The sequence below is a fragment of the Pezoporus wallicus genome, unplaced genomic scaffold (assembly GCF_028554395.1).
Source record: "Pezoporus wallicus isolate ANWC-B61680 ecotype Strahan unplaced genomic scaffold, APGP_CSIRO_Pwel_v1 contig_8726, whole genome shotgun sequence".
Taxonomy (NCBI): Eukaryota; Metazoa; Chordata; class Aves; order Psittaciformes; family Psittacidae; genus Pezoporus; species Pezoporus wallicus.
In genome coordinates, this window is record NW_026635530.1 from 695 (window position 1) to 10,664 (window position 9,970).

Sequence of the window (9,970 nt, forward strand, 5' to 3'; positions counted from 1 at the left end):
CAGGCTCCCCTTTTACCCCATTCTGATTGGCCAGGCTCCCCCTTTTACCCCATTCTGATTGGCCAGGCTCCCCTTTTACCCCATTCTGATTGGCCAGGCTCCCCTTTTACCCCATTCTGATTGGCCAGGCTCCCCTTTTACCCCATTCTGATTGGCCAGGCTCCCCTTTTACCCCATTCTGATTGGCCAGGCTCCCCCTTTTACCCCATTCTGATTGGCCAGGCTCCCCTTTTACCCCATTCTGATTGGCCAGGCTCCCCTTTTACCCCATTCTGATTGGCCAGGCTCCCCTTTTACCCCATTCTGATTGGCCAGGCTCCCCCTTTTACCCCATTCTGATTGGCCAGGCTCCCCTTTTACCCCATTCTGATTGGCCAGGCTCCCCTTTTACCCCATTCTGATTGGCCAGGCTCCTCTTTTACCCCATTCTGATTGGCCAGGCTCCCCCTTTTACCCCATTCTGATTGGCCAGGCTCCCCCTTTACCCTGTTCTGATTGGCCAGGCTCCCCCTTTTACCCCATTCTGATTGGCCAACCTCCTCTTTCTTCTCCCCAGCATCGAAATCGACCAGAAGCTGCAGGAGATCATGAAGCAGACCGGGTACCTCACTGTGGGGGGGCAGGTGAGCAATGGGGGGGGGGGGATGACACCACCCAGGACACATGGTGTGGGACCAATGGGTCCCTGACCCCCAACCGTGTCGTGTCCCCCCCCCATCCTGCCCCATAGCGTTACCAAGCAGAGATCAACGACCTGGAAAACCTGGGGGAGATCGGGAGCGGGACCTGCGGCCAGGTGTGGAAGATGCGGTTCCGCAAGACCGGCCACGTCATCGCTGTCAAGGTGGGGACCCCCCCTTCCCCCCCCCCCCCCCAGCACCCCAAAATGAGCTGGGATCCAAGCCTGACCCCCAACTCCCCCCCCACCCCCCCGCCCTCCAACAGCAAATGCGGCGCTCGGGGAACCGGGAGGAGAACAAACGGATCCTGATGGATCTGGATGTGGTGCTCAAGAGCCACGACTGCCCCTACATCGTGCAGTGCTTCGGGACCTTCATCACCAACGTGAGCACTGAGCACCCCCCGGGCCTCGAGGCAGACGGGGTGCACCCCGCATCTAGGCTCTGGATTCATCCGTGGGTCCTCCCAGATCCATCCATGGGTCCTCACAGGGACCAGATCCATCCATGGGTGCTCTCAGGGTCCAGATCCATCCATGGGTGCTCTCAGGGTCGAGATCCATCCATGGGTGCCCCTAGGGACCGGATCCGTCCTTGGGTGCCCCTAGGGTCCGGATCCATCCATGGGTGCCCCTAGGGTCCGGATCCATCCTTGGGTGCCCCTAGGGTCCGGATCCATCCATGGGTCTCCCTGGGATCCAGATCCATCCATGGGTTCCCCTAGGGTCTGGATTAATCCATGGTGCTCCTAGGGTCTGGATTAATCCATGGGTGCCCCTAGGGTCTGGATCCATCCTTGGGTCCCCCCAGGGTCGAGATCCATCCATGGGTGCTCCCAGGGTCGAGATCCATCCATGGGTGCTCTCAGGGCCCGGATCCATCCTTGGGTGCCCCTAGGGTCCAGATCCATCCATGGGTCTCCCTGGGATCCAGATACATCCATGGGTGCCCCTAGGGTCCAGATCTATCCATGGATCCCCACAGGGTCCAGATCTATCCATGGGTGCCCCTAGGGTCCGGATCCATCCATGGGTGCCCCTAGGGTCCGGATCCACCCATGGGTGCCCCCAGGGTCCGGCTCCATCCATGTGCCCCCCCCTCACAAGGGGTCCAGCTCCCTCCCTTCCTCCTTCCCTCACCCTTCCCTTCCTCCCCATCCCCAGACCGACGTCTTCATCGCCATGGAGCTCATGGGCACGTGCGCCGAGAAGCTCAAGAAGCGCATCCAGGGCCCCATTCCCGAGCGCATCCTGGGGAAGATGACGGTGGCGGTGAGCGGGGTTTGGGGTGCCCAGGGATGGGGCAGCAGAGTTTGGGGACAGTGGTGGTTGGGGGGGGGGGGGTCCCGCGGCTGCTGACGGCCTCCCCGCAGATCGTGAAGGCGCTGTTCTACCTGAAGGAGAAGCACGGCGTGATCCATCGGGACGTGAAACCTTCCAACATCCTCCTGGACGAGCGGGGCCAGGTCAAGCTCTGCGACTTCGGCATCAGCGGCCGCCTCGTGGACTCCAAAGCCAAGACCCGCAGCGCCGGCTGCGCCGCCTACATGGCCGTGAGCACCCATGGGTGCCGGGAGGGGGGGGGGGAGGGCATGGGGGGCTCTGGGGTGCTGAGGGTGCCCTCGGTGCCTCCATCCTCTCTGTTTCTCTCTCCCTTCCCCCCACAACCAGCCCGAGCGCATCGACCCCCCCGACCCTACCAAGCCCGACTACGATATCCGCGCCGACGTCTGGAGCCTCGGCATCTCCCTGGTGACGTGTCCTTAACGGGTCCTTAACGTGTCCCTGGCGTGTCCTTGACGTGTCCCTAGCGTGTCCTTAACGTGTCCCTAACGCATCCTTAACATGTCCCTAAAGTGTCCTTAGCATGTTCCTAACGTGTCCCTGGCGTGTCCTTAACGTGTCCCCGGCCTGTCCTTAACGTGTCCCCAGCGTGTCCTTAACGTGTCCCTAAAGTGTCCTTAGCATGTCCCTAGCATGTCCCTAGTGTGTTCTTAACGTGTCCCTAAAGTGTCCTTAACGTGTCCCTGGCGTGTCCTTGACGTGTCCCTGGCGTGTCCTTAACGTGTCCCTAACGCATCCTTAACATGTCCCTAAAGTGTGCATGTTCCTAACGTGTCCCTGGCGTGTCCTTAACGTGTCCCCAGCGTGTCCTTAACGTGTCCCTAAAGTGTCCTTAGCATGTCCCTAGCATGTCCCTAGTGTGTTCTTAACGTGTCCCTAAAGTGTCAACGTGTCCCTAAAGTGTCCTTAACGTGTCCCTGGCGTGTCCTTAACGTGTCCCTGGCATGTCCTTAACGTGTCCCTAGCGTGTTCTTAACGTGTCCCTAAAGTGTCCTTAGCGTGTCCCTAATGTGTCCTTAACGTGTGCCTGGTGTGTCCTTAGCGTGTCCTTAACGTGTCCCTAGCGTGTCCCTAAAGTGTCCCTAGCGTGCCCTTAGCAGGTCCCTAACGTGTCCTTAAAGTTTCCCTAATGTGTCCTTAGCATGTCCCTAACATGTCCATAGCATGTTCTTAGCGTGTCATTTGCGTGTGCCTAGTGTGTCCTTAGCTGGTCCCTAACGTGTCCCTAGAGTGTCCTTAACGTATCTCTCGCGTGTCCTTAGTGTGTCCCTAGCATGTCCTTAGCGGGTCCCTAACGTGCCCTTGGCTTATCCTTTGTGTGTCCTTAACGTGTCTTGAGCATGTCCCTGACATATCCTTTGTGTGTCCTTAACGTGTCCTGAGCATGTCCCTGACATATCCTTATCGTGTTCCTAACGTCCTTAGTGTGTCCCTAATGTATCCTTAGTGTGGCTCTAATATGTCCTTAGCGTGTCCCTTACGTTTCCCTAGCGGGTCCCTAGCGGGTCCCTAACGTGTCCCTACCGTGTCCCTAATGTGCCTGTAGCGTGTCCCTAGCGTGTCCCTAGCGTGTCCTTAGTGGGTTCCTACCTTGTCCCTAATGTGCCTGTAGCGTGTCCCTAGCGTGTCCCTAATGTGTCCCTAACATGTCCCTAGCGTGTCCTTAGTGGGTTCCTACCGTGTCCCTAATGTGCCTGTAGCGTGTCCCTAGCGTGTCCCTAATGTGTCCCTAACATGTCCCTAGCGTGTCCTTAGTGGGTTCCTACCTTGTCCCTAATGTGCCTGTAGCGTGTCCCTAGCGTGTCCCTAATGTGTCCCTAACATGTCCCTAGCGTGTCCTTAGTGGGTTCCTACCGTGTCCCTAATGTGCCTGTAGCGTGTCCCTAGCGTGTCCCTAATGTGTCCCTAACATGTCCCTAGCGTGTCCTTAGTGGGTTCCTAGCGTGTCCCTAACGTGTCCTTAGCGTGTCTAATGTGTCCTTAGCACGTCCCTAACATGTCCTTAGTGCATCCTTTGCTTGTCCCTAACATGTCCCCCATGTCCTGTGTCCCACGTCCCATGTCCCCCATCCCACATATCCCGTGTCCCACGTGTCCCATGTCCTGTGTCCCATGTCCCACGTGTCCCATGTCCTGTATCCCACATGTCACATGTCCCACGTGTCCCATGTCCTGTGTCCCACGTGTCACATGTCCCACGTGTCCCATGTTCTGTGTCCCATGTGTCACATATCCCACATGTCCCATGTCCTGTATCCCACATGTCATATGTCCCACATGTCCCATGTCCTGTGTCCCACGTGTCCCATGTCCTGTGTTCCATGTGTCCTGTGTCCTGTGTCCCACGTGTCCCATGTCCCACGTGTCCCATGTCCTGTGTCCCACGTGTCCCGTGTCCTGTGTTCCACATGTCCCGTGTCCTGTATCCCACGTGTCCCATGTCCTGTGTTCCACGTGTCCCATATCCTGTATCCCACGTGTCCCATGTCCCACGTGTCCCGTGTCCAGTATCCCATGTGTCCCATGTCCTGTGTTCCACGTATCCCATGTCCTGTGTCCCACGTATCCCATGTCCTGTGTCCCATGTGTCCCACGTGTCCCATGTCCTGTGTCCCACGTGTCCCGTGTCCTGTGTTCCACATGTCCCGTGTTCCACGTGTCCCATGTCCTGTGTCCCATGTGTCACATGTTCCACATGTCCCATGTCCTGTGTCCCACATGTCCCATGTCCGGTATCCCACGTGTCCCACGTGTCCTGTATCCCACGTGTCCCATGTCCTGTATCCCACGTGTCCCATGTCCTATGTCCCACATGTCCCATGTCCCACGTGTCCCATGTCCTGTGTCCCACGTGTCCTGTATCCCACGTGTCCCATGTCCTGTGTCCCACGTGTCCTGTATCCCACGTGTCCCATGTCCCACATGTCCCATGTCCCACGTGTCCCATGTCCTGTGTCCCACGTGTCCCGTGTCCTGTGTTCCACATGTCCCGTGTCCTGTATCCCACGTGTCCCATGTCCTGTGTCCCACGTATCCCATGTCCTGTGTCCCATGTGTCACGTGTCCCATGTCCTGTGTCCCGTGTCCTGTGTTCCACATGTCCCGTGTTCCATGTGTCCCATGTCCTGTGTCCCATGTGTCACATGTTCCACATGTCCCATGTCCTGTGTCCCACATGTCCCATGTCCGGTATCCCACGTGTCCCACGTGTCCTGTATCCCACGTGTCCCATGTCCTGTATCCCACGTGTCCCATGTCCCACATGTCCCATGTCCCACGTGTCCCATGTCCTGTGTCCCACGTGTCCCATGTCCCATGTTCCACGTGTCCCATGTCCCGTGTCCCAAGTGTCCCATGTCCTGTGTCCCACGTGTCCCATGTCCCACGTGTCCCATGTCCCGTGTCCCATGTCCTGTGTCCCACGTGTCCCATGTTCCACGTGTCCCATGTGCCGTGTTCCACGTGTCCCATGTGCAGTGTTCCACGTGTCCCATGTCCCGTGTTCCACGTGTCCCATGTCCCATGTCCCACGTGTCCCATGTCCCGTGTCCCAAGTGTCCCATGTCCTGTGTCCCATGTCCTGTATCCCACGTGTCCCATGTCCTGTATCCCACGTGTCCCATGTGTCCCACGTGTCCCATATCCCATGTGCTATCTCCCACATGTCCCATGTACCACATGTCCTGTGTCCCAAGTGTCCCAAGTCCTGTATCCCACGTGTCCCGTGTCCTGTGTCCCACGTGTCCCGTGTCCCATATCCCATGTGCTATCTCCCACATGTCCCCTGTCCCGTGTCCCATGTCCCGCATGTCCTGTGTCCCATGTGTCCCATGTCCTGTGTCCCATGTCCTGTGTCCCACGTGTCCCATATCCCATGTGCTATCTCCCACATGTCCCCTGTCCCGTGTCCCATGTCCCGCATGTCCTGTGTCCCATGTGTCCCATGTCCTGTGTCCCATGTCCTGTGTCCCACGTGTCCCATATCCCATGTGCTATCTCCCACATGTCCCATGTCCCACATGTCCCACATGTCCCATGTCCCACATGTCCCATGCCCACTGTCCCTTGTGTCCCCCATGTTGGTGTCCTGTGTCCCCACGTGTCCCACTTGTCCCGTGGGTCCCATGTACTCTTGTGTCCCGTGTCTCTGTGTCCCTTGTGTCCCATGTCCCTGTGTCCCTTGCCCTGTATCCCATGTATCTCATGTCCCTGTATCCCATGTATCCCATGTCCCTGTATCCCATGTATCCCATGTCCCTTTATCCCATGTCCTGTGTCCCATGTATCCCATATCCTGTGTCCCATGTATCCCATGTCCCTGTATCCCATGTATCCCATGTCCCTATATCCCATATCCTGTGTCCCATGTATCCCATGTCCCTGTATCCCATGTATCCCATGTCCCTGTATCCCATGTCCTGTGTCCCATGTATCCCATGTCCCTGTATCCCATGTATCCCATGTCCCTATATGCCATGTCCTATGTCCCATGTATCCCATGTCCTATGTCCCATGTATCCCATGTCCCTGTATCTCATGTACCCCACATGTCCCCTGTACCCCACACGTCCCCCCCGTACCCCACATGTCCCCTGTACCCCACATGTCCCCCGTACCCCACACGTCCCCCTATCCCACACGTCCCCCATACCCCACACGTCCCCCGTACCCCACACGTCCCCCGTACCCCACACGTCCCCCCTACCCCACACGTCCCCCGTACCCCACATGTCCCCTGTACCCCACACGTCCCCCCCGTACCCCACATGTCCCCTGTACCCCACATGTCCCCCGTACCCCACACGTCCCCCTATCCCACACGTCCCCCGTACCCCACACGTCCCCTGTACCCCACGTCCCCCCTGTACCCCACATGTCCCCCGTACCCCACACGTCCCCCGTACCCCACATGTCCCCCCTGTACCCCACACGTCCCCCCGTACCCCACATGTCCCCTGTACCCCACATGTCCCCCGTACCCCACACGTCCCCCTATCCCACACGTCCCCCATACCCCACACGTCCCCTGTACCCCACGTCCCCCCTGTACCCCACATGTCCCCCGTACCCCACACGTCCCCCGTACCCCACATGTCCCCCCTGTACCCCACACGTCCCCCCCGTACCCCACATGTCCCCCGTACCCCACATGTGTCCCCCGTACCCCACACGTCCCCCGTACCCCACACGTCCCCCGTACCCCACACGTCCCCTGTACCCCACGTCCCCCCTGTACCCCACATGTCCCCCGTACCCCACACGTCCCCCGTACCCCACACGTCCCCTGTACCCCACATCTCCCCCGTACCCCACACGTCCCCCGTACCCCACACGTCCCCCCTATCCCGCAGGTGGAGCTGGCCACGGGGCAGTTCCCGTACCAGAACTGTAAGACAGATTTCGAGGTGCTGACCAAGGTGTTGCAGGAGGACCCCCCCCTGCTGCCCCCCGCCATGGGCTTCTCTGGGGACTTCCAGGCCTTCGTCAGGGACTGGTGGGTGCCCCCCCCCCCCCCCCACCCCTTGGGTGGTCCCTGGGTGCTGACCCCCGCCCCCCCCCCCCCCCTTGGGTGCCCCCTGGGTGCTGACCCCCCCCCCCCCTTCTCCTGCAGCCTCACCAAGGACCACAGGAAGAGACCAAAGTACAACAAGTTACTGGTGAGCCCCAGGGCCTGGGGGGGGGGGGGCCTTACTGCACCCCGACCCCATCCCCCTGTGCCCATCCCCACATCCCCATCCCCATGTCCCCATCCGCATCCCCCTGTCCCCATCCCCGTCTCCATCCCCATCCCCCTGTGCCCATCCCCGTGTCCCCATCCCCCTGTCCCCATCCCCCCATCCCCATCCCCGTGTCCCCATCCCCATCCCCCTGTGCCCATCCCCATGTCCCCATCCCCCTGTCCCCATCCCCCTGTGCCCATCCCCGTGTCCCCATCCCTCTGTCCCAATCCCTATCTCCCCATCCTTGTCTCCCTGTCCCCATCTCCCCCTCTTCATCCCCCCATCCCCATGTCCCTGTCCCTGACCCCATCTCTGTCTCTTCATCCCCATCCCCATCCCTGTATCCCTGTCCCCATCCCCGTGTCCCCATCTCCATATCCCCATCCCCATGTCCCCATCCCCCTGACCCCATCCCCCTGTCCCCATCCCCATGTCCCCATCCCCCTGTCCCCATCCCCATCCCCATGTCCCCATCCCCCTGTCCCCATCCCCATCCCCATGTCCCCATCTCCCCATCCCCATCCCCATGTCCCCATCCCCCGTCCCTGTCCCCCTGACCCCATCTCCCCCCATCCCCCTGTCCCTGACCCCATCTCCCACCCCATCTCCCCCCCCTGTCCCTGACCCCATCTCCCCCCATCCCCCTGTCCCTGACCCCATCTCCCACCCCATCTCCCCCCATCCCCATCCCTGTCCCTGACCCCATCTCCCCCCATCCCCGTCCCTGACCCCATCTCCCCCCCATCCCCATCCCTGTCCCTGAACCCATCTCCCCCCATCCCCCCGTCCCTGACCCCATTTCCCCCCATCTCCCCCCCCGTCCCCGTCCCTGACCCCATCTCCCCCCACCTCCCCCTGTCCCCGTCCCTGACCCCATCTCCCCCCATCCCCATTCCTGACCCCATCTCCCCCCATCCCCATCCCCATTCCTAACCCCATCTCCCCTCATCCCCATCCCCATTCCTGACCCCATCTCCCCCCTTCCCCATTCCCCCATCCCTGATCCCATCTCCCCCCATCCCCATCCCCATCCCTGACCCCATGTCCCCCCTTCCCCATTCCCCCATCCCTGATCCCATCTCCCCCTTCCCCATTCCCCCATCCCTGATCCCATCTCCCCCCATCCCCATCCCCATCCCTGACCCCATGTCCCCCCTTCCCCATTCCCCCATCCCTGATCCCATCTCCCCCCTTCCCCATTCCCCCATCCCTGATCCCATCTCCCCCCCATCCCCATCCCCATCCCTGACCCCATGTCCCCCCTTCCCCATTCCCCCATCCCTGATCCCATCTCCCCCCTTCCCCATTCCCCCATCCCTGATCCCATCTCCCCCCCATCCCCATCCCCATTCCTAACCCCATCTCCCCCCTTCCCCATTCCCCCATCCCTGATCCCATCTCCCCCCTTCCCCATTCCCCCATCCCTGATCCCATCTCCCCCCCATCCCCATCCCCATCCCTGACCCCATGTCCCCCCTTCCCCATTCCCCCATCCCTGATCCCATCTCCCCCCTTCCCCATTCCCCCATCCCTGATCCCATCTCCCCCCCATCCCCATCCCCATCCCTGACCCCATGTCCCCCCATGTCCCCCCATGTCCCCCGTGCCGGTCCCGCTCCTGTCCCCAGGAGCACAGCTTCATCAAGCGCTACGAGTCGCTGGACGTGGACGTTGCCTCCTGGTTCAAGGACGTCATGGCCAGGACCGAGTCCCCCCGCAGCGGCGCCGGCCTGGCCCAGCCCCACCTCCCCTTCTTCACCAGGTAGCACCGGGGCGGCCCCGGCACCGCCATGGGGGACCCCGGGGCACCCAGCACCCGCCTCGGAGCCCCCTGACCCAGCGCGGCCCGGTGCGGCCCAGTGCGTCCCAGGGCATCCCGGTGCGGCCCGGTGCGTCCCAGTGCATCCCAGGGCATCCCGGTGCGTCCTGGCACATCCCAGTGCGTCCCAGGGCATCCCGGTGCGGCCCGGTGCGTCCCAGTGCATCCCAGGGCATCCCGGTGCGTCCTGGCACATCCCAGTGCGTCCCAGGGCATCCCGGTACGGCCCGGTGCGTCCCAGTGCATCCCAGGGCATCCCGGTGCATCCCAGGGCATCCCGGTGCGTCCTGGCACATCCCAGTGCGTCCCAGGGCATCCCGGTACGGCCCGGTGCGTCCCAGTGCATCCCAGGGCATCCCGGTGCGTCCCAGGGCATCCCGGTGCATCCTGGTGCGTCCCGGTGCGTCC

At 61.3% G+C, this 9,970-nt stretch overlaps 1 protein-coding gene across 1 annotated transcript; it reads left to right on the forward strand.

Annotated features, from left to right (window-relative positions):
- Window positions 1-551: 551 nt before the first annotated feature.
- MAP2K7 (mitogen-activated protein kinase kinase 7) lies at window positions 552-9,524 on the forward strand (the record flags this gene model as incomplete). Its single annotated transcript, XM_057396693.1, has 9 exons — window positions 552-623; window positions 731-844; window positions 946-1,065; window positions 1,844-1,951; window positions 2,053-2,232; window positions 2,351-2,431; window positions 7,375-7,517; window positions 7,635-7,680; window positions 9,372-9,524. Coding segments are annotated over 9 exons (1,002 nt in total), but the record flags the coding sequence as incomplete, so codon positions are not given.
- Between the last annotated feature and the right edge of the window lie 446 nt (window positions 9,525-9,970).